Raw genomic sequence first — 24,023 nt, 5'->3', positions numbered from 1 at the left:
TATCTTTGCCATGAAAACCCCATGGACAGTACTAAAAGGCAAAAAGATATGACGCTGGAAGATGAGCCCCTCAGGTCGGAAGGTGTCCAATATGCTACTGGGGAAGAGCAGAGGGCTAGTAATAGTAGCGCCAGAAAGAATGAAGCGACTGGGCCAAAGCCGAAAGGACGCTCAGCTGTGGATATATCTAGTGGTGAAAGGAAAGTCCGATGCTGTAAAGATTTTTTCTCCATAGGAACTGGAATGTAAGATCCATGAATCAAGGCAAGCTAGACGTAGTCAAAAAAGAGATGACAAGACTGAACATCGACATCTTAGGAATCAGCGAACTAAAATGGACAGGAATGGGTGAATTTAACTCAGATGACCATCAGTTATACTACTGTGGGCAAGAATCCCTCAGAAGAAAGGGAGTAGCCTTCATAGTCAATAAAAGAATAGGAAAAGCAATACTGGGATACAATCCCCAAAATGACAGAATGATTTCAATTCGAATCCAAGGCAAACCATTCAATATCACAGTAGTCCAAATCTATGCCCCAACCACTGGTGCTGAAGAGGATGAAATTAACCAGTTTTATGAAGCCCTACAGCACCTTATAGAATTAACACCAAAAAATGATGTCCTTATCATCAGGGGGGATTGGAATGCTAAGGTAGGAAGCCAAAAGATAACCGGAATAACAGGCAAGTTTGGCCTTGGAGAACAAAATGAAGCAGGGCACAGGCTAATAGAATTTTGTCAAGAGAATACGATGGTCATAACAAACACTCTTTTCCAACAACCCAAGAGACGGCTCTACACATGGACATCACCAGACGGTCAAAATAGAAATCAGATTGACTATGTACTCTGCAGCCAAAGATGGAGAAGCTCTATACAGTCAGTAAAAACAAGACCAGGAGCTGACTGTGGCTCAGATCATGAGCTTCTCGTTGCAAAATTTAGGCTTAAATTGAAAAAAGTAGGGAAAAGCACTAGGCCACTCAGGTATGAACTAAATCATATTTCTGATGAATATACAGTAGAGGTGACAAATAGATTTAAGGAACTGGATCTGATAGACAGAATGCCTGAAGAACTATGGATGGAAGTTCGCAACATTGTACAAGAGGTAGCAACTAAAACCATCCCAAAGAAAAAGAAATGCAAGAAAGCAAAATGGCGGTCTCAGGAAGCTTTGCAAATAGCTGAGGAAAGAAGGGAAGCGAAAGGCAAAGGAGAAAGAGAAAGATACACCCAATTGAATGCAGAATTCCAGAGAGTAGCTAGAAGAGATAAGAATGCCTTCTTAAATGAACAGTGCAAAGAAATAGAAGAAAACAACAGAATAGGGAGGACCAGAGATCTCTTCAAGAAAATTGGAGATATGAAGGGAACGTTTCATGCAAAGATGGGCATGATAAGGACCAAAATGCAGAGACCTAACAGAGGCAGAAGAGATTAAGAAGAGATGGCAAAACTACACAGAAGAACTATACAAGAATGAGCTTAACATCCCAGATAACCACAATGAGATGGTCATTGACCTCGAACCAGACATCCTAGAATGTGAAGTGAAATGGGCCTTAGAAAATCTGAGCAACACAAAGCTAGTGGAGGTGACAGTATTCCAGCTGAGCTATTCAAAATCTTAAAAGACGATGCAGTAAAAGTGCTACACTCAATTTGCCAGCAAATTTGGAAAACTCAACAGTGGCCACAGGATTGGAAAAGGTCAGTTTACATTCCAATTCCAAAGAAAGGCAATGCCAAAGAATGTTCAAACTATCGCACCATTGCACTCATTTCACATGCTAGTAAAGTTATGCTTAAAATCCTACAAGCTAGACTCCAGCAGTATGTGGATCGAGAACTACCAGAAGTACAGGCAGGATTTCGAAGAGGCAGAGGAACTAGAGATCAAATTGCCAACATACGCTGGATCATGGAGAAAGCTAGGGAGTTCCAGAAAAACATCTACTTCTGCTTCATTGACTATGCAAAAGCCTTTGATTGTGTGGATCACAACAAATTGTGGCAAGTTCTTAAAGAGATGGGAGTACCAGACCATCTCATTTGTCTCTTGAGAAACCTATATGCGGGTCAAGAAGCAACAGTGAGAACCGGACACGGAACCACTGATTGGTTCAAAATTGGAAAAGGAGTCCGGCAAGGCTGTATACTGTCGCCCTGCCTATTTAACTTATATGCAGAGCACATCATGAGAAAGGCAGGGCTAGATGAATCAAAAGTTGGAATTAAGATTGCCGGGAGAAATATCAACAACCTAAGATATGCAGATGATACCACTCTAATGGCAGAAAGTGAAGAGGAACTAAAGAGCCTCTTGATGCGGGTGAAGAAGGAGAGTGCAAAAGTTGGCTTGAAACTCAACATTAAGAAAACCAAAATCATGGCATCCGGCCCTCTCAATTCCTGGCAAATAGATGGGGAAGAAATGGAGGTAGTGACAGATTTTATTTTTCTGGGCTCCAAGATCACCTCAGATGGGGACTGCAGCCAAGAAATTAAAAGACGCTTGCTCCTGGGGAGGAAAGCTATGGCAAATCTAGACAGCATACTAAAAAGCAGAGACATCACCCTGCCAACAAAAGTGCGTATAGTCCAGGCCATGGTTTTCCCAGTTGCAATGTATGGCTGTGAAAGTTGGACCATAAGAAAGGCTGAGCGCCAAAGAATTGAGGCCTTTGAACTATGGTGCTGGAGAAGACTCCTGCGAGTCCCTTGGACTGCAAGGCGTTCAAACCGGTCAGTCCTAGAAGAGATCAACCCCGACTGCTCTTTAGAAGGCCAGATCCTGAAGTTGAAACTCAAGTACTTTGGCCACCTAATGAGAAGGAAGGATTCACTGGAGAAGAGCCTAATGCTGAGAAAGATTGAGGGCAATAGAAGAAGGGGACGACAGAGAATGAGATGGCTGGATGGAGTCACTGAAGCAGTAGGTGTGAATTTAAATGGACTCCAGAAGATGGTAGAGGACAGGAAGACCTGGAGGAATGTTGTCCATGGGGTCGCGATGGGTCGGACACGACTTCGCAATTAACAACAACAACAACATGGAAGATAGGTTGGTAGCAATTATTTCTGCAGTTCTAAGTATCCAAACTATCCGTTGAAGCCTGTGTCTGTCTTGTTTGGTTGCTGTGCCATACCAGACTGTTATAGAGGTACAAAATGGAAGACTCAATAATTCTTCTGTAGAACTGTGTTAGCAACTCCTTGGGCAGACTGAGCTTTCTGAGCTATACAATATATAATGGCTGGGAGAAGACATGAGAAAGGTGGGGTTATTTGCCTTTGTGTACATCAGTCAATCAGAATAGAGCTGGAAGAGATCTTGGAGGTCTTCTACTCCAACCCCGTTCTCAAGCAAGAAACTCTAGTCTACACCATTCCAGACAATCCCTTTTCGAAACCTTCCAGTAATGGAGCACCCAGAACTTCTGGAGGCAAGCCGTTCCACCAATTAATTGTTCAAACCGTCAGGAAATTCATTCGGGCGTGTTTCTTTAACACTTGCAACACTCCACGCTTGCCCCAACAGGGCCTTTTGTTTACTTTCTGAATAGGCTAACTTCTGCCCATTAACAGAAATAGTTTTGGCTAAAAAGGAAAACACGGTGGGGTTTTTTTTTTTTTAAACTTAAGAAGGAGCCACGGACGTCATGCTAAAACGCTAACAGGGGGTTATTAAAAAGCATTTTTTCCCCCTTCTCCTTTCGTTCAGCCGTGTCCCATTCTCCCAGACCACCTGGACAAATCCTTGCAATTTTGCAGGTAACATTTCTCGAGGAAACCATAGCAGAAAACGAGGCTAAAGGAAAGAAAACGGAGAACAATCCGGGCGGGGTGTCTATCCAAATTCAGAGGACCTCCAGAGGAGCCTAGAGGAGAGGGCAGTGCCAACTCTTTGCCCAAATAACGGGCATCTGGCTTCGGACAACCCGAACTCTCCACGTTTCAAACTTTCCCGCCTCTTCCCAGGGCGCCCCGTGGGTGGGGCCACCTTGGCCACGCCATTAGCCGTGTGGCGGCGCCGCACCGGAAAGGGCCGCGCCGCCATCTTAGGTCGAGAGGCGAGGAGGGGCACGTGACCAGAACTTCCTGCCCCGCAGAGGAGGAAGAGGCGTCTCTGAGGCGACCGCAGCTTTTGAAGGGTTGTTATGGCGTCAAGGTTACTCCGGGTCTGCGGAGCCTGGCGGGCTCTCCGCGTGGGGCCGGGGCCTCTGGCGGCGGGATCTCGCGCGGCAAGCACCGGAGGTGAGCTTTTCCCGGGCGGGCGGGCGTTCCCTCCCAGGCTAAGACTACACTTCCCATCGTTCCCACCCGGGATGGGAGTGCCTGGAAGCCACGCGGGGCGGGCGGGCTTCAGGTTGTGCAAAAGGGGGTCTTGCTGAGGCTTCTTTTCGTAATTAAAACCAAGCCAGAAATTATTACACTCGTTATAAAGGTGATGTGTCATTTTATCACAGGACTGTAGACTGGCTAAAAATAATAAGGGTTTATATACATAAAGTCAACAGTCTCAAGATAAAATGACACATCGCCTATATAACGAATAGATAGATATTCCATGGTATTAAATCTATTTTAAAAATGCTAAAAGGTGCACGTTACAGTAAAATGGCAATAGCCACCCTCCATAATAAAAATAACTGCAAACACCCATAAATCTCACTGCTGTGCCATAATTACCAAATTATCTGTATTTTCCATCAAAAAGCTGATGGGAATTTCTGACAAGAGGAGGAATCTTTCGGATTGCCTAATATTGACCTTCTCTACCCCAGGTATGCCTACTGATGAAGAACAGGCCACAGGAATGGAGAGGAAAATTATGGATACTATAAAGAAAGGAGAGGTGAGCAAAACCAAGCACAGCAACACTTCTTTGAGCAATGAAACAGTTGACCATAAGGAACCTCGCTTCTTTCTTGGAGGGGCAGCGTTTTAGCTACCTCACTTGTCATCACTCACCTTCCAGACTTAATTAAAAGGGTCAGCTACTGAGCCTGCCCAAAGTAACATATCCTCCACCATAGCCCTGTACATGAAGACAATGATTTTGTCGATCAGTGATCAACAAGGCCTTTGACAGAGAAATCTAGATTGCTTCAGAATCCAGTCTAAGCCATCATTCTTGACTTGAAATTGGTAGTTGGAAAGATGCAGTTAATCCAGGGCCTGGGGGCCTAGTTCTCCTAATGGCAGAATTGGATAATGAAAAGTTTGAGGATAAAAGTTATCAAAGGAGATTCGCTATCAATAACCTTAGAATTGGGGCTAAGGATGGTACATTGCTACATGATTTAAGAACTTTTAACTTTTCTCTCTCTCTGCTGGTTGTAGGATCCTTATGGAGTATATCCACCCAAGCCATACGGGGGAACAAAAGACGACCCCCACCTTGTCCCCTCCTTGACAAACGTGAGGCTCGTGGGCTGCATCTGTAAGTGGCTCCTCATGCGATGGACTTGTTTTTTGAAGTTTTGAAGGGTCTATGGTGCTCTCTGAGTTTGTTGTTTTCTTGCAGACATTTCATTACCCACAATAGGAAGCATCAATGCATCAGCACTGATGATAGCTAATGTAGGTAATGAAACGTCCTCAAGAAAGCAACCAACTCACAGAGCATCAAGGACCCTTCAAATATTCTCCTTTATTGAGACCAGTTTCTTGAACAGTGTTTACCCCCAAAGACCATTGAGGGGAGGCATTTGAAATCTGGTTGCAGAAAGAAGTATTGTTCTTGATGCAGAAAAAAACACCCCTTTCTTTTAGAACAGGGGTGTCAAACTCGCAACGTCACGTGACGTGTCGCAACTTATGGTGACTCTTTTTCCATTGCTGGCAATGGGCTGGGCGCGGTTTCGCTATGATGCCTTTGGCAGTTTGACACCCCTGTTTTAGAAGGATGGGGAGCTCCCATCTCATTAGCTGAAATTTCTTTAGAAGTGCAAGCCCAGTGACATACAAACAGGCGTGCAAAGCATTTGAAGAGGACCCTCCAGGCAGAGTGCTGGTGTAAACAAAGCATCTCTCCTCAAAAAGGCCACATCCTCTGGACCAGGGCTGAGGAGGATCTTAAAACCACTTTCCTCTCTAGGGTTGGTAGCACTCCAAATCCAAAGCAACAAGCTGCTTTGAAGCAAACGGGGCCATCCAGACCAGTGTTTTCCATCCTCAGCCATTTTAAGGTGTGTGGATTTCGACTCTTCAGAATTACGCTAGCTCAGGAATTCTGGGAGTTGAAGTCCACGTATCTTAAAATGGCTGAGATTAAGACATACTGACCTAGAGCATTCGTCTGCAATGCCTCACATCATGTGACCATAGCTATAGCCTGATCCCACAGAAAGACCCCTTTGGATCAGGAAATTGCCAAGCACTGTGCTGTTTGCCCCTTATGCTATGAAGCACCTTTCCTATTTGCATCTGAAATATTGTGTCGTTTTGGCCATTTGGTCTTTCCCTTCCCTAAGTGTTTAACCTAGCTGCTGCCAAGCATGCTTCTCTCTCATTTGTACATCCCTGGTTACAGGAGGGATCCCTTTGAAACCCTTTCTTATGTTTGCTGCTTCACTCATTTTTTTCTGCAACCACATACATTTTCTTACCAAAATTCCAAAGGGTTCAGAAGATTGCTTTTTTTAAAAAACTTGAAACAGCTAGGTTTTGCTTATTTATTTGCTGCACATATATGGCAGCCTTTGCTTGCGTAGTGTGTATATTTTCCTAATGCTTCTGTAGCATTCTGATCACCTTGTTTCTGCCCTTTTGTAGGTGAGGAAGATGCCACTGAAACCTACTACTTTTGGCTTCACAAAGATAAAATGGAGCGCTGCCCTTCGTGTGGGGCCCATTTCAAACTGATTCCCTGCGAGTTGCACTGAAAGGCTGCAGAACCCAAATTCTTAACTTTTTGGGACACAGGCTTGAGCCAGAAATCTGAAATAAGTTATGAGGTCCTGTATTTTCTGCCGTTTAATAAAGTCTTTTGACCCACCGTGTAAAACGCATTGTTTGCGTTCTGTGCTTGCAATTAAAAATTGCATTGAAATTGAGAACTTTGAATTAAGAAAAATGGGCATTTGCCAGGTTCAAGGCAAGAAGCAGATCTTTCCCTGGAATTTTCTTCTGGAATTATGCGTACACGTGGTCAGAAATGCCATAGCTTATACGGAATCTTCCTCTCAGTGAATGTAAATATTAATGGCATTGTGTTGGGGTTAGAAGCTTGCAGAAATCCTTTTCAGGGATACACTGGTAACAGGTTGGGAGCCAGCTCTCTGGGCCTCTTGCTATCAAATTTTTGTCCAGGAGCTGTATGGCTCCCAGATTTCCTTTGGCCAATTAACTCTTACCAGCAGCCAGAACCATTCAAGTGGTTTTCAAAGAATGAAAGCAGCACCCTAAATTCCAATCTTTTGAGTCTTGGGACTGCAGACACGAAGCTTGTGTGAGTGTGCCACATTGCCTTTGTCATACTGAGAAAAGCATCATTCTGCTAGGGGACAATCAGTTAAGCCTGAGCCATTACTTTATTCTCTAGCATTTAATTCAGTCCTACTATCCTCCCTTAGCATGGTGATTCACTAACCATAGTTATCCAAAACTGCATTTCAAAAAAGCACATCTACTAATAAACTGAAATAGTTGCTTCGATATGTGTTTATTGATATATTTGCCTCCCCCCACCCCTGCACCCCCCCCCCCCGGTAAATGGGAGTCTTAGATGATCACACAAACAAATGTGCTTTTTTATTTGCTATATATCCAGCCCTAAGTAAACTACTTTCTCATACCCGGTTTTCACATCGCTGCCGAAATATTCCACTGTCACACATGAATTCCAGACACAGCTCACCTGAAGCCAGACTAGCACAAAACCTTTTAAAGTACTTAAAGACAACCTATTTTTTACTTCCTTTCCAAAAGGAACTTCCAACCGAACAGAATATGGTTATCTGCTAGTAAGGACAGAACAACCAAGAAGAAAAGTGCAATTAGTATATTGGGACAATCCTTTGAAGCTGGAAGGGCTCTCTAAGCCAGGGGTCTTCAAACTTGGCCCTTTTATGACTTATGGACTTCAACTCCCAGAATTGCTGGCTGAGGAATTCTGGGAATTGAAATCCACAAGTCATAAAAGGGCCAAGTTTGAAGAGCCCTGCTTTAAGCCATCAGACATCCAATCTCCTCATCAGGGTAAGACTAAGCAATGTGAAATAGACTTCTGTTTTGAAAAGTGCAACCTAAGAGGTTCCTAAACCCAACCTTTGCAACACAGTGCTTCCTGGAAGAAGCGCCACCCCAATTCCTGAAAAATGTAAGGCGCTCTAACGTGTCCCCCGTGAGCACCGAGTGCCGAAGGGTCTAATCCCAGAAATCTGAAACAAGGCAGTGCTTCTACCTAGCGTTACAATCAGGATCACACCTTCTTCCACCGTTAACAGAGCAGCCTCAGACACACGCCAAGCCACTGGCAGTTAATTTATAATTATTAGTATAATGAATTTACAAAATAAAAATACAGGCAACTGTGTTAAATTATTGTACATTGCAGCCCAGGAAGGTGTCTCACAGGGAAGGGACGGGCGGGGAGTGGGGAGAAGAGGGCACTTCTGCCTCCATTTGGTTTAATTACTGTAGATGGGTAACATGGAGAAGCCGACGTACGTACACATTTTTAAGGGAACAGGGTTTTTTTTTCTCTTTTAAATAAATTCATTTGCGTACACATTAAAAACGTTGAATGCTTTTTCCAGCCAGAGGCTAAGGCCATGATCTGCAAACACAGCTGAAGTCAAGAGGAAGCTTGTCCTCTTAGCTGCTGGGCAGTTTGGATAATTATCGGAAACCTGCCCTCCACCCCCCTCACGCCCCCCCCCCCAGCTAGCAAAACCAGACCGGCTTTCAACTGGGATCGCTTTGAGTAAAACCATTTGAACTGTGGACTCTCGAGCCAATGCTAGCCAATTCCCCAGAAAGGCAGTAAGCAAGGGGGCACCGCACAGAGCTGATGGGGGGGGGGGGGGAGACAGGATTTGTCCTGCAAAGCCTGGGAAGCAACTCTTAGGCTGCTCAGCAGAGGCCACGAAGTTTGGGGGGGGGGGGATTCTCTGGATGGAAATCCCACACAGCTGAAGGGTGCCCCATTTGGGAAAGCTGGGCTAGGAGACAGGGATTGGATACACAGCTGGCAAATGTCATACAGATGCAGATGCCCCCCTCCCACAATGATACGGCTATTTTGCAATGGACAGCCACAGATTTGTGGGAGGGGGGAGAGCACATCACGGTATCAAGAGCCAAACCAGACATGGAGGAAAAAAAACCCCCAACAATATCATGTAGAGTGGGCTCAGGATAAATTTGTCTATTTCTTAGGTCAGTCTTTAAATGTTCCAGGTCCTGCTTGTTAAGCTTCCCCCTCCTCTCCCAACAGTCGCCCTCCGCTCTAGCTCAAGAGAGACCACCAAGGGCTCCAGGGCGGGATGGTTCAACTCCCGCAGCCTACATAACTCTCCAAAGCAGCCCTTTCCCATCTCTCGTTTAGCCTAACCCAGGGGTAGGCAACCTTGGCCCCTTCATGACTCGTGGACTTCAACTCCCAGAATTCCTGGGAGTTGGCTCAGCTTAGAAACCTCTCCCTGCCCCTCAACTTGGCCTAGCTCAGGAATTCTGGGAGTTGAAGTCCACGAGGCCTAAAAGAACCAAGGTTGCCTGCCCCTGGCCTAACCAGACTGAGATTTGGTTTACCATATTCTTTCCTGCTATTTGAACCCCTTCAGAAGAACAGGGAGAGAAGAACCGACAGGGGTGGTGCTAAGCACTGCCTACCTCCTCTCTGGCTTGGACCTTCCAACTTGGCTTGTGCCATCCCTGGAGCTGATCCCAAACTCTTGCCCTCGCCCTATTCCCCAAGAGACATTCAAACACCCCTCTGGACCTGCCTCTTTGTGAGTCTCCTATGTCTTAATGCCAGGGTGGGGGCTGGACTGGGGGAAGGACCTCCCAAAGGAGAGAGGCGGGGCTTAGGTTGAGGCCCTCATGGCTCTGCTCTCAGAGACCCCCCCCCCCATTGGTCCTCCGGGTGATGAGAGGACTGGAGCGTTTTTTGTGGGCAGGCTGAAGAACGTTGGAGATCCCTTCCTCCCCCAGAGATGAGGAGGCCGTGATAAAGTTGACCAGAGGGGGCAAGCAGGCCAGCAGCTCTAAGGTGCCATTCTCCCTTCCTGACTTTTTTTTTTTTGACAGGAGGCCCGAGCGTTCCTGGTTCCTCCAGAGAGGCACCGAGTGTGCGGATATCTAGGAAGATGGAGGTCAGGGTAACTTCTTGCCAAGAGGGCAGCCTTCCTCCTTGCTTGTAGCCCAAGGCAAGCGCTGGGGCAAAGCAAAAGGGTTGCTCGGGAGGGGATCAGAAGGTGGGAAGGAGCTTCAAACCCCCCCCCACCCGCCCCCCAAACAAGGCCTCGAAAGAGAGCAACACCCCCTCCGAGGGAGGGGCATGCTAGCAACATGCATTTAGGGGTAGTAAGAGAGGGAAGTGGGGGGACCGGGAGGGAGGGAGGGAGGGAATTAGGGAAGGAAGGAAGGAAATAAAAGAAAAGGAGGAAGGGAGGGAGGGAGGAAAGAAGGAAGAAAGGAAGGAAGGAAGGAAGGAAGGAAGGAAGGAAGGAAGGAAGGAAGGGAGGGAGGGAGGGAGGGAAAGAAGGAAGAAAAGAAGGAAGGAAGGGGAATTGAAGGAAGGAAGGAAAAGGAAGGAATGAATGAAGGGAAGGAAGGAAGGAAGGAAGGAAGGAAGGAAGGAAGGAAGGAAGGAAGGAAGGAAGGAAGGAAGGAAGGAACAGCCCTGGACAAGAAAGGATGACGAGAGAAGAGACACGACCCCAGCTGCTTCTTCCGGCTGCCACCACCCACCCCTGCCCTAGAACGTCTTTCGATGAATGGCCCTGGAGCCGTCCTCCTCATATTCCTTCTTGGAGACCCACATCTTCTTGAACGTGTCCAGCGAGGCCAGAATGGAGCCCCTGGGGAGAAGGCAGAAGAGAATCAAGGAGCTGCCACATTGCCTTGGTAAAATAATACAGGTGGTCCTCGACTTACAATTATTCATTTAGTGACCATTTGACGTTACAATGGCACTGGAAAAAAGCAACTTAGGACGGGCTTTCACACAACTATTGCCGCATCCCCAAATTCACGCAATCAAAATTCAGATGCAGGTACTTATGACGCTTGCCGTGTCCCGGGAGAGTCACGTGATCTCCTTTTGCGACCTTCTGATAAGCGAAGTCAATGGGGGGGGCAGATTCACGTAATAACCGTGTTATTAACTTAGCAACACACCAACTGTTTGGCTTAGCAACAGAAATGTTGGGCTCAGTTGTGTCATAGGGGAAAGACTGCCTGCACACTGGATGGGCACAGGTTTTGCAAGGGTTTCATGGAAGCGTTGCTGGTGGAAGAAGCAATGGCTGGAGCTGAACGTGGTGCTACACCCAGGGGTTGGCGAGCTACATCTTTCCACAGGGAACCAGCCAACCCCCGTTTGAAGCCCCCAGAGCCACCCTCAGCAGAGTCTGGCTTGAAGTGTCCTACTTTGTAGGGGAGTTGGGAGTTGCGGGGTATAGAAAAGGTTGGGAGCTGCTGACTTAGTAGCACACTGGATTCCCAGAAGGCCACCTGAAGAAACTAGAAGTATTTGAAATGTGGATTTACAGGCGGCTGTTACATATAAGCTGGGTGGACAAGATCAGAAATGAGGAGGGGATAAGCCGCCTGGGAAAGCCCAGGGAAATCATCAAAACAATTAAAAAATGAAAGCTAGAATATTTCGGACATGTGATGCGACACCCAGAAAAATACGGCATACTCCGTTTAATCCTCCAGGGAAAGATTGAAGGCCAACAAGGTCCAGGCAGAAGAAGAACATCGTGGCTTCAAAATCTAAGGGACCGGTTTGGACAAAACTCAGCAGCCCTTTTTCGTGCGGCTGCTGATAAAAACATGATCGCCAACATGATAGCCAATGTCCGATAACGGATATGGCACAAGAAGAAGAAAAAGGATTCCCAAACTGGACCTGAACACGATTTGCTGAATAATGAAGCACAAGGGCTGAATTTGCAAAGAACACTCAACCAAAACCAAATAAACCACGTTCTTGCTCGGGAAAGCCCAGTTATTACAAAAATGGCTACACTGGGGCTCCCCCACTCAGGCTGAGGAAGGGGAACACTCTTACCCAATCCACGTTGAGTATAGCCTCTCCTGAGGAGCGGAAATCTGGAAAGAAGGACACAGAAGCCTGCTTAGACCAAGCCCAGAGGCCGCCTTCGGCTATACACAACAGTCCTCCCAAACAAGCCAACAACATCAACACACCAATTGACCAATAGGAAGCCACCCCCAACCAGGCACCGCATCAACACGATGGGAACTGGGACTATTTTATTTATTTATTTATTTTAAAAAGGTGAATTTTGCTCACGTGAACAGAATTAGAGCTGGAGTACAGCATTTTCCCACGGATTTACCTTGATCTTGACGTCCTTTGGAGCGAGTTTCTTCACTTCGCTGAGCAGGCGGTCCCCAAAACCTTAGGAGTTGAGAGGCAAGTTAAGACCCTCTTAAAGCGCCAGAATAAAAGCTCCCCCCAGAGATGAAGAGGTGCTCAGGTCATTAAAGCAAGGGCCTCTGACCCTGCTGGGTGGAATTCAGGAAAACTGGCACCCAGCTGCAGTCACGCACGCACGCACGCATACTCACACACACAAACTTACATACTTCTCAAAAAAAAAATCAAGTGGCAGTTTTGAAGAGGGCATTTTACTTCCCATTTACAGAATGCCCTTCCCAGTCAATCGTCTATTTTTGCTAAAGGAGTAACTTTCTAGTAGAAAATCCCGCCTGTGCCATTAGCCCCCCTTTTCTCATTCTAATTGGAATGATCTCCATCTCCTTTCCATTTCCATTTCCACTCCCTCAAAACACAAGCTTCCTGGTCTAAGATTCCCAGATGCATTGCTCTCCCAATATTTAGATACTCCTTCAATATCTCTGCTCTCTTGGACCTACACCTTGTCTGGGAAAGAAATGAAAACTGCACATCTCCTTCCAGCCAATTTTTGGGACTCCTTTATCCAGATGTTATGGGCGTTCCACCCCTGGAGGCTTTTAAGAAGAGACTGGACAGCCATTCATCTGGAATGGTATAGGCCAGGGGTGGGCAACCTTGGCTCTTTTATGACTCGTGGACTTCAACTCCCAGAATTCCTGAGCCAGCCATGCTGAGGGGAAAGGGAGAGGTTTCCAAGCTGAGCCATGAAGCTTGAAGTCCACGAGTCATAAAAGAGCCAAGGTTGCCTACCCCTGGCATAGGCCCTCCTGCATGAGCAGGTCCCATCCAACTCTGCTGTCCTGTTATCTATTATTTGTTACAAGCAGAACGTACCTCCTCTCTATCAACTAAATACCTTTAAAGAGTGTGGATCCTCCAGACAGGACAATGTTCCCAAACAGCGTCCGCCTCAGGTCCATGTCAGATTTCTGGATCGCGAATACCAGCACTTCGTGGATCCCTTCGCTTTCATCTCCTATTAGGTCTGGCTGGAAAAGCAGCTCAGGAGCTCGGAATCGGGATGGACCAACCTGTCCCAAAAGCCACAGGGTCAACTCTGCTCCAGCAGGACCGTTTGGTTACAACACTCATAAGCCAGACGAAGGTTCCTCTCCCCCCCCTTCCTTATACAGCTCACCAAATATAGCTGAATTAATCAGACTCTGATGCACAGCTAGGAACTCAAAAAGCTTTCTTGAAAATCATGACAAATTGAGACAGGAAGTTTCAGGACCCTCACTGCACATCCCAGGACCGAGACACGTTGTTTAGCTCAGGAACTTACATCTAAAGTGCTTCCGTCAGGCAGTGTGTACTGCACCTTCTCTGTCTCTAGGGCTTCATCCTTCTGAGGGTTGATGGACAGGTAGCAAGCTCTCTGTAGGGAGGAAGGAAATATGTGAAGCACCTGAACTGGCCCTGGAAGCCACCCGCTAGAGGAGCTCCTCGGAGGTCCTCCTGGCCGGGTGGGAGGTCAGCTAAGTCTCTCCTCCATCGCTCGACCGCGGCACCAGGCAAGACCTTGGACCACCTCATGCCCAAAGTCTGTCCCAGGTCTGCCGGAGTTCCTCATCTGCACGTTCCTTTTCAAGCTTGTGCAGCTCTTGACGATCTCAGGCGTGCTTTGTGTGCATTTTATCTTATTTCGCGGACACCACCACACACACTAGCTGCTGAAGCAGCCCAGCTCAAAGCGACAAGGCTGCTTGCATTCCTCTCGGCATGAGCTACCAAAGCAGCCACTTCACAGGCAAGCTTCTTTGAAGCTTCCGTTGCAGGCTTTGCGCTGGCTGAAGGCAGCAGCTTTGAGACGCGGAAACAGCGTCTGCCTTCTTTGGCATCTGACGGACACATCAGAGCAATCGCCTGCTCGGCGGCAGCTTCCAAGACAAATTGAAAACCAGTCGCCAGTTTAACACCATCTCCAGCTTGAAGCTTGCCAACTGTTCTGCCTCGGTGAGATGCTCAACACTACATTTGTCAGCATGCCGGGGAGTCCGTCCCAACTGCAATGAGGGCAAAGAGCCCCCCCCCCCAATCACACGCATATAGATATATATATATATCCCCTCTCCCTGGACCTTACCTCCTTTATTGTCTTGACCACTTCAAACTCGGCCGAGGTGTGGAAGTCATAGCCCTCTTTCCGTAGCAGCAAGCGGAGGTAGCGGGAGACATCCCGCCCGGCAATGTCAACCCGCATAATTGAGTGAGGCATGGCAAAGCCCTCGTAGATGGGCACCGCATGCGTCACACCGTCCCCAGCATCTAGCACGACTCCCGTGGTACGACCCGTGGCGTAACTGGGGAAAAGCAGAGTGAGGTGGGGAGGGCAGCCCATTAGGCTAAGGAAGGAACCCAGTGGACCAGGTCTTAGCCTGACTTAAGTTTCGGTCGGCATCTGTTATTCCTTCACACCGTGAGACAATTCCTAAAACGAGGCGTTTGCAATGGCGTTTCTTAAAAAATGGGGCTTGTCTTTTTACTTTTATTATTTCTCCTCTCTCTCAGCCAGCGTTCTCATTCTACTTGGGCTGGAGTCTTGGACCATACAAGTAGCCCTCGACTAATTGAACCCAACATTTCTGTTGTTACCGTGTTTCCCTGAAAAGACGACCGGGCCTTATATTAATTTTTGTTCCAAAAGACGCGTTAGGGCTCTGCGCTGTGTTTCATTGTTTGCTGGACCAAGGTCCCTCTTAGATGGTGAAGGAATTGGGTTCATGTGTCATGGCTCTTCAGAGGCTGGTTCGGAGGAGGAGGAGGAAGAGTTGGACCATTCGACAGAGAAGAAGGGCGAGCTGAGGACAATGCTGTCCCAGGCCCCTCAGGCATTGGGGGAGCTGGTCGACCAGACGGAGAGCTGCCTGCCTGCACAGACCCAGGGGACCATCGGCTACCCTGCAGTGGTGCTAATAGGCAGCCAATCTCCTTTGATGAGGAACAGCTGCCTGCTCCACTCATCCAAGGGCACAGAGAGGAGAGGAGAGGCAAGCCCAGAGAAGGGCTACAAGGCTAATCTGGAGGAGGTCACCCCACCCCTCCTCAGAAAGAACACCTGGAGGGGGAATAACTCAAGGCAAAGCCATGGGGAGTTAGTCTTTGCCAGGAACAATTATTTGCTTTGGCTTAAACTCCCCCGGCTTTGACTCCTGCCTGTTGCTGTTTGCTTTGCCTGGCCTTGAAGACTCGGCTTCACATTTTGTTTTGGGCCTTGCCCTTCTCTGGTGGCTATATTTGGCCTTTGCTTCCCTGGGGCTTTCAAACAGCTTCTTTTCTGGGACCTGTAAGTGGGTGGCGCTTACACTGAATTAAATTTAATTTCCGACCAAGACGTGGGCCCTTTCCAAGAGCCAAGGGTTCATTGAAATCCTTTTCAAGAGAACATACAAAGTCAACCGTCACTGAAGCCCAGAGGTGGAAAGTCACCTCCGATCCAGCCAACCTGCACTTCCAGCAATTGGAAACTGACAGACCGAGATCCCAAAGGATTTGTTCAAATGGCAACTGGACTTTCTTGGTCCAGTTTTCCCTGAAAATGTGTTGCTTCTCATCCAAGAAGCTTTCTGGATGAGAAGTGAGATGTTTTCAAGGAAAACCGGGCCAAGAAAGTCCAGTTGCCTTTTGAACACCTTTGAGACAACCGTGAGCTGGGTGACTGAGAATCTCCACAGACACTTACAGACTGAGGACGGCTTGCATGGAGATGAAGAGAGCAGGAACATTGAAAGTTTCAAAGAAAACCTCTGCAGCTTTTTCCCGGTTTTTGCTAGGATTTAGGGGGGCCTCTGTCAAGAGAACAGGATGCTGGAAGGAAAACAAGAGAGTCTACATCAAGTTACGAAACCGACTGAATGTTTACAAGCACCTTTTCATGTCAGTCTCCCCATCCAGGCCCTGAAAAGTGCCCCAATCCAATTAGAAGCCATTGGGATTTGACTGCCAAGCTAATTCTACTGACTTTTCTAAGGACACGATGTGATGTAGAGCACTGGATGTTAAGGAACTCTGTATGTAACTATGTTTTTCGCAACACTAAGTTCTTCGAGAACATGTTTAATCAGAACCAAATCTAGAGCAAAGGGCTCCTCTGGCATCAGAACTGCCCAGAGACAAAACAGGAAGGAAGCAGGATCTAGAAAACTCTGGAACCCATCCCTTTACCACAAATGTGGTTTTTCACCCCTACCGGTTAGGAAACAACCAGAAGATCTTTAAGTCTCCAACTCCCTTATCCCTGCTATATACAGTGGTACAGTACTTGGTACTCAGCTGCTTTGAAACTCATCAAATTTGGTAACTCAACGCATTTTGATGTCAAAATTTTGTCCCAGCACTCATCGTTTGTTTGGTACTCAACGCACAAGCTAGAACTTGTCAGTGTCAGCTGCCTTATGACTCACTACATTACAGTGGTACCTTGATACCCATTACTAATTGGTTCCGGGAAGCACAATTCTAAAAATACCAGAATGTATAAACAAACACAGGTTACAAATCTCCACCAGTATTGCCATATTACCTCTTCTGAAAATGTCTGCAGCTGGTCTTTGGAATAAACATACTGCCAGATTCTCTCCATGTCGTTCCAGTCTCGGACAATGCCATGCTCCATGGGGTACCGGATGGATAACAACCCTCGGTGTTCCTACAGGAGACAGAGGAGGAATTCTGCTGCAGAGGATGGCACCCAGCAGCCAGAAGATAAATCCTCTTGGGTGGGGAGAACAGATAATGCTCAAAATATATAACCCCTGGTCTAGATAGACACCATAGAAACGTTCAAAGGTTGCAAAGCAGACCAAACCTGTCTAAAAGGCACAGTTTAAAGCACAAATGCTCCTATTTGCCTATTAGTGTTGGATAAACCATTGTCCAGCTATATGGATCGGTCCTTTTTTTTTTTTGTGGCGTAAGTAAAACTCTTAATTAATAAGGAGAAAAATCAAGTCATTTACTATTTCGGGTTGGAAACAGGGTTCAAATGAAGCTGGACCCCTCTGGTTCTGGGACTATACCATCTTTGGTAGCGGAGGGTGTATCCCAGAGGTACGGTGGGTGGGTTTTTACCTCTGCTTTTGGTCCAATGAAGAGATCTCCTTCAAGTGCTCCAGCCATAACCCGGACATGCTTCGGGCGGCCCACACTAGCAAGAAAGAGAGCAATTATCACTCTGCACATGATCATGTGTCAATCTTACAAGGCAGACCAGATAGAAAACACAATTAGATGATCTAATTCAACTTTATTGTAAGATTACATTAAGGGAATCATGCAATTCTGAAAGGACAATTTTCCTAACATCTCCTTTACAGCGCAAGAAATGGATCCCTTTTGAGCCTCTTGACCTGCCCCCCCCCCTTCCTACTGTGGGCTCTGCTGCCTTTTATCCGGCTGTTCCCTTGGCTGTGTCTCTTTGCCCTCTTTCCAGAGATAATTCTTACATACTATTCTACTGGGCAACCCTTTGCAATGGATCATCAACCCTAACCCCACCCAACACCCCTCTTGTTCCCAACTGTCTCCACCTAACAGCTTATGGAGACAAGGAGCTTTGGAGCAATACTTACTAGTTTGGGAAGCAGTACTTTGGAATCTGATCTCCAGCGAAGCCAGCTTTAACGACGCCTGAACCCTATATGAAAAAACAAACAAAACCCTCATCCACAGCAAGGCGGAAGATATCTTAGTTCGAAACACACTTGGTAGCAGAGACAAATTGGCCACACGTCGCCTTAAAACTGGCGCTGAGATTTTCCTTCCCTTTTTGCAGATTTCCCTTTTCAGATTAAATGTCTCCCGCTTTGATCAGGTATGCCTCGGAGATTGAGGGGAGACACACCGTCTCGGACAAAGCAATTGAGATGTTGAAGCCCTGCGTGTTTATTTCTTCCAGATCTAACTTTTATACAGCTATATGCCCTTGTTAGCTGTAGTGGCAAAAAACCTACTATGTACTACAGGCCAATTCTTCATTCAGTCTTTGACAATATAGGTAATCCTTGTGTCAACACTGCTAACATCGAATGTTCTTGCTTTGATATATGGAGACGCAGCCATTTTCCTTTACTTTACCTTTTACTCTTAGAGTTAGAATTAGATGATACTGGGGGGGAGGGGGAGGAATGCATTTGGGAGTTTAATTAAACAAAACAATACTGTATAATGGTGGGAACCAAGGTTCTTTTTAATAAGACATGGCAGGCGGAGAACTGGTGGGAAAGCCAGCATTTCAAACTAATTGGAGAATGTGATTTATGACTGTTAGTCAGAGGAGGGAATTGGGCTTTGATACTATGTGATTAGGGAAGGGGAAGCCAGATTTTGGCTCGGACTATGTACGTGCCGATGCTATGCTACTCGAATAAAGATTCTTTAAGGTAAACAAGGCCTCGAAGTTCTTTGAAGTTTCATCTGTCAGAACCATGACACCCCGACTTAAACATTTCATTTCGTGACTGTTCAAAGTTATAACGGCACTGAAAAAAAGTGACTTGAGGCTGTTTTTCACCCTTACGACGGTTGCAGCCTCTTCATAGTCAAAATTCAGACTCCTTCTTACGACGGTTGCAGTGTCCCAGGGACACGTGATCCCCTTTTGCGATCTTCTTACAAGCAAAATCAATGGGGAGGCCAGATTCACCGAAGAACCGGGTTACTTACTTACAGTGATTCACTTAACAACTGTGGCAAGAAAGGTCGTAAAATGGGGGCAAAATTCGCTCAATGTATGTTTCCTTTAGCAACAGAAATCTGGGGCTCAGTTGCGGTCATAAGCCAAGGACTACCCGTGCCACATTAAGCGACAGTGAGAGCAGGGGGAGTCTACTGCTGCTCGTGATCGCAGAAGCCTGCCATCCGTCAGGAAAAACACTGGCCTGGATCACTGCCCAGGAACGCAAGAAGCCAGCTTCAAATGCCCATCAAGCAAGCCTGGGACCCTTTTGCTGGCTGGGAAAGATCAGGCTGACTCACTGCTGATTCACTCCTACGGAAGATCAAAATCATGACTGCAACTTTGAGGCCGGAGCACATTGAAAGAAAAGAGAATTCACAGTGCTGGAAGTCAAGAGTGAAAATCTATGAGCCACTTTCAGGCATAAGATCCACTTACGACCACTTTGCTAGGCTGGTAACAAAAACGCCCCTCTGCTACGGGTAGAGATGGGCCCTTGATCTCCCGAGAGGAACCACCATTTAATAATCCAACACAGGCCTGAGAATCACGGGATCAACTTAGCTGCAGGAAAAACCTCCCTTTCTCCCCTTTGATGGGGGCAACGGCTTGTCCGTCAGCCTCTGGGAACAGCTATGAAATTGCCCAAAATCTCTCCAGCCAGTTGATAATTATTTCTTTGCAGCATGAATCCGCAAGTCTCTTTCGTAGCCACACCCATCAGAACTACCCCCAATATACAAAATTAAGAGAGAGAGGGATGGGTCAAGTCTAATTCGTTAGCCCCAAGATATCTGTAAAATTACTTCCATCTTACCCAATATATTTCTTATATTCTTATTATAATTTACAACAAGAGCAAACATGCCTGAAAAGCCTCCAGAAAGAAAAGTGCTAAGCACTTTTGGGCAAAAAAAAAAAAAAAAAAAAAAAAAGACACATTTTATAAAAGCGAGAGTATTCATTAATAATGACTCTTTGTATGATATTTACGTATCATGACCAGTAGGCTATTCTCAACCTCATTGCGTGGCAAAAGGGATATTTGTCTGGGCTAATCCAAGTTTTATACCACTCCACAGGGAGCAGGCCTGGCCAAGACATAAATGCAACTACTTCCCTGTATTCATAGCACATAGAACAGTGGTTCTCAACCTTTTTAATGCCGCGACCCCCCCCCCAACCGGTCGTAAGTCGAGGACTACTCAGCCGGTCGTAAGTCGAGGACTACTCAACTGGTGCAGCACCGTTTGCAGAATGGGACTTTTGGCGGGCTCAGCAGGGCAGAGACAGCCTGGACAATTCCTATTGGCTTTTGAAAGCCAATAGAATTAGACTCTGTTCAAGAGAGTCTATTCTATTATTGGCTTTCAAAAGCCAATAGAATAAAAGGGAGTAGCACAGCTAAGGAAAAGGAGGGAAAAATGGCGGACTGCGTTGTTTGGCGACCCCCGTGAAATGGTCGTTCGACCCCAAATGGGGTCCCGACCCACAGGTTGAGAACCACTGATATAGAACATAGAATTACAGAATTGGAAGGGACCGTGGAGGTCATCTAGTCCAACACCCTACTCAAACCGGAGAGTCTATACCATTTCAGGCGAATGGCTGTCCAGTCTCTTCTTAAAAGCCTCCAGTGATGGAGCACCCACAACTTATGAAGGCAACTTCTGTTCCACTGGTTAACTGTTCTGACTGTTAGGAAGTTTTTCCTTAATTCCTAGATTGCTTTTGTCCTTGATTAGTTTCCATCCATTCCTTCTTTCCCTGGCTTCTGGTGCTTTGGAAAATAGTTTGCCTCCCTCATCTTTGTGGCAGTCCTCAAATAAATTCTTAAAAATACTCTATTTATTAAATCAATTTAATCTCCAATTCTTAAAAAGATAAGAAAACACTATGCTGTATACTATAATGTAGGATTTCTATTCACATGTACAAAACAGGGAATAAATCAGAAAATGTCAGGAACTCTGAAAGTTCAACGAGACCAAACGAATAGTAGTGAGCCTGGGGGCAGGCACACTCAGTGACTATGGATTGTTAAGTGTAAAATGAAAAACAAAGGATAAAAAACAGAAGGCAAAAACACCACAAATCATCTTTTCCTCCAACTAATGTTATTTCTGGAACCATCCCCATCCTGAACACTCTGCCTGTCATATGCTGAATGAGGGACAGAAAGCTCCACACTTTGTACTTCCAACTTCCGGAATTGGGAAAAATTACTTTGCATTCTTCTAGAGAGAAGAAATGCCTAACAGCTATGAATAACATTTAATAATAGTCTACAGAAAAAAAACCTCTGGAAACCTCAGAGGGATACTTGTGGCAGAGAATTTTACATTGTTCTCTTCTGGCAACTTAGATAGGATTTTCTATTTGGTTTGCAGTCCACTTTAAAAGTCCAGACCTAGCAATAAAAACACAACAAATCCAACTGATGTGATGAATGTCAAGTTGCTGACAAGTTTGTCACTTGCAGCACAATAACCACACCACATTCACATAGGCTTAGAAGAAAGCTGCACCAAATTCAACAGGTCACACTCTCATACCCATGTGCAGACGTGCAATTGCAGCCGGAAACTGAACTATGAATTCAGGAAATCTCCAGTCCAAATTTTAGTGCTATTATGAACTCACCAAGTAGTATTCTATTCTGTGTGTAAATCACTTATTGAGGCTCACCTGGAAAGGAGCAAAAAAAGCATCCACAAGAAAACAGAGGAATTAACACAAGCCATGGCAATATTTAAGCAGCCACTACAGTAAGAATACATTCAACACAAGGAAGTTAAGCACAGGAAACAATCCTATCAGGTGGAGCACCAAAGAGCAACTGGGTCAGGGCAACTATTGCTGTCAAAAAAAAAAAAGTGCAGGGATGGAACAAAATAGTAGGAACCGCGATCAAGATCAACACAGCTGCCTTTCTCTCTCTCTCTCTCTTGCTTTTCTTATACTATACCTCCAGCCCCCCTTTTTGTGGCTCAGCAAAACCAGAAAGTGGCTTCGGCTGGAGATACTCAGGGCTTCCCAAGAACATGCAACTGGCTGCCAAGGAAAACCAGGGAGGCCTTTGGTACCCTCAAGACAAAGAAAGAGGCCCTGAGCCTCTGTGCATCACCAGGAGGCCACCTCTCCTTGGCTGCCATCAAAGGCTGGACTAAACCTTCTCCAGGCAAAGCAAAGGATGGTTCTTAGACTCCTTCCAGATCTGGATGGTTTCATAAATGTGGAGATAGACCTTAGCAAGCAACAATCTATCCTATCCCATGTTTTAAACAGAAGTACCCATGGGGGGGTGTTGGGAGAGGGATGATAATGATGACTACCCACCTTCCTCAATATCCTTAAACCCCAATAATAACCTCGCTTTCCTAGAGCAACATCATGTAAAATAAGGTAAAATAACCTTGTCATTTTTTTACTGTGAGCACAACAGCACACATCAAAAATGAAATTCAGTTGCCCGCTCTCCAAGTGAAACACATACATGACACACACCTAAGCATACTATGTACAACATATGTGTAGACTTACCCCCCCCCTCTCCATATAGATAGCAAATAAATATAAAATGCTGTCCATCTTGAATATATGACGGGAGGAGGAAGCGACGATCCATGGCATCTGCGGCCACCCCATCCTTTTTCCATCAAGGCGCACTATTTGCTCCCTGGTGCAAACCAACCCTAGTCTGAATAATCGTGATCAAACATATTTTATTAAATGCTGAGTAATCGCGCAGGGTTCAGAGCGGCTGGGCTCCTTGCAGGCAACCAAGCACGAGCCTTCTTGATCCCGGGATTCTGAACACGCATGCATTACCAGGATTCACACGACACGCTGGACCCCAAACAAACCCAGTTAGGGTTTCTGCATCCTGGCTTAACGTTGCCCCAACCTTGAGGGCCATCCTATGCAAGAATCAGCCAGGAATCCGCGGCATCTCTATTATAATCTAGAGAGCCGAGGCAGGGATCGGGCCGGCCCTCGCTGGGCCACGGCCAAGGCCCCACCCAGCTCCGGCACCTCATCCTCCGCCGCCGCCGCAGCCCTGCCGGGCGCGGCTCTTTCTTCCCCAGGCTGCTCGGCCGGGCTGCAGGCTTACGTTGTCAATGACCACGGGCTGGTTGGCGATGATATCGTAGGATTCCATGGCCGGGGCCGCTGGGCCTGGCCGAGCGAGGACTCTGGAGCGCCCGCCTGAGCCGCTGGAGCTCTGCCGCCGGCGCCCGGGAACCACCACCCAGCCCCGCGCACCCTAACCCGGCCGCCCCTTCGCCACGGAGGAAGGCGGGCACAAGGCGGATTGACAGCATGCCGCCCAGTCGGCGGCGACGACACGTGAGTGGCATCGGCCAACGGGCGGCGGCAGCTCCCGCTTTCCGCTTGAGGGTCCGCCCGCCATTGGCTTGCCGGACCGCAAAAGGGCGGGCCTTCCGTGTCAAGCTGAGTGAAACAAGCACAGGAGGGAAAGGGCGGGGGAAATGAGGTCATGGTCTGTTCTTAAAGGGACAGCGCTCTATTTTGACTTGGGGCTTCCGGAGCGGGGGAAATGGCTTGACTGGCCCGGCGACGGGATCCGCGCTTGGGAAAAGAGAGATTGCAAAGGACAATTGTACCTAATAAAGTGACGAGGCTGCAGCTGAAAGGAACCTCGCCGAAGGCCCGAGGTTTATTCTCCAACTATAGTTCCAATCATTCCCAACCAG

At 46.8% G+C, this 24,023-nt stretch overlaps 2 protein-coding genes across 2 annotated transcripts; one reads left to right on the top strand and one right to left on the bottom strand.

Moving 5' to 3' along the window:
* Positions 1 to 4,098: 4,098 nt before the first annotated feature.
* On the top strand, positions 4,099 to 7,019 carry LOC120318820 (cytochrome c oxidase subunit 5B, mitochondrial-like). The gene is made up of 4 exons (XM_039366911.1): positions 4,099 to 4,264; positions 4,795 to 4,865; positions 5,354 to 5,453; positions 6,788 to 7,019. Exons 1-4 carry the CDS (start codon positions 4,168 to 4,170, stop codon positions 6,895 to 6,897), a joined length of 378 nt encoding a protein of 125 aa, XP_039222845.1. The 5' UTR covers positions 4,099 to 4,167; the 3' UTR covers positions 6,898 to 7,019.
* A 3,793-nt stretch (positions 7,020 to 10,812) lies between these two features.
* Positions 10,813 to 23,611, bottom strand: LOC120318804 (beta-centractin). Its single transcript, XM_039366870.1, has 11 exons — positions 23,420 to 23,611; positions 18,200 to 18,264; positions 17,700 to 17,775; positions 17,152 to 17,277; positions 16,312 to 16,436; positions 14,716 to 14,932; positions 13,915 to 14,007; positions 13,486 to 13,660; positions 12,547 to 12,608; positions 12,255 to 12,295; positions 10,813 to 11,037 (listed from the first exon to the last, which is right to left on the bottom strand). Exons 1-11 carry the CDS (start codon positions 23,465 to 23,467, stop codon positions 10,935 to 10,937), a joined length of 1,131 nt encoding a protein of 376 aa, XP_039222804.1. The 5' UTR covers positions 23,468 to 23,611; the 3' UTR covers positions 10,813 to 10,934.
* Positions 23,612 to 24,023: the final 412 nt, after the last annotated feature.

Source organism: Crotalus tigris, unplaced genomic scaffold, assembly GCF_016545835.1.
Source record: "Crotalus tigris isolate CLP2741 ecotype Arizona unplaced genomic scaffold, ASM1654583v1 scf7180000020455.750797, whole genome shotgun sequence".
Lineage (NCBI taxonomy): Eukaryota > Metazoa > Chordata > Lepidosauria > Squamata > Viperidae > Crotalus > Crotalus tigris.
The sequence above is the reverse complement of the archived record's forward strand: the minus strand, read 5'-3'. Positions and strand labels throughout refer to the sequence as shown.

What these genes read in the sequence shown, in the direction of transcription:
- LOC120318820 (XM_039366911.1), top strand. Translation starts at nt 4,168, where the DNA reads ATGGCGTCAAGGTTACTCCGGGTCTGCGGAGCCTGGCGGGCTCTCCGC. An exon ending in TCGCGCGGCAAGCACCGGAG is followed by an intron (nt 4,265 to 4,794) that starts GTGAGCTTTTCC and finishes TCTCTACCCCAG; the next exon opens with GTATGCCTACTGATGAAGAA. An exon ending in ATACTATAAAGAAAGGAGAG is followed by an intron (nt 4,866 to 5,353) that starts GTGAGCAAAACC and finishes TGCTGGTTGTAG; the next exon opens with GATCCTTATGGAGTATATCC.
- LOC120318804 (XM_039366870.1), bottom strand. Translation starts at nt 23,467, where the DNA reads ATGGAATCCTACGATATCATCGCCAACCAGCCCGTGGTCATTGACAAC. An exon ending in AAGTACTGCTTCCCAAACTA is followed by an intron (nt 17,776 to 18,199) that starts GTAAGTATTGCT and finishes CTTTCTTGCTAG; the next exon opens with TGTGGGCCGCCCGAAGCATG. An exon ending in TCATTGGACCAAAAGCAGAG is followed by an intron (nt 17,278 to 17,699) that starts GTAAAAACCCAC and finishes TGTCTCCTGTAG; the next exon opens with GAACACCGAGGGTTGTTATC.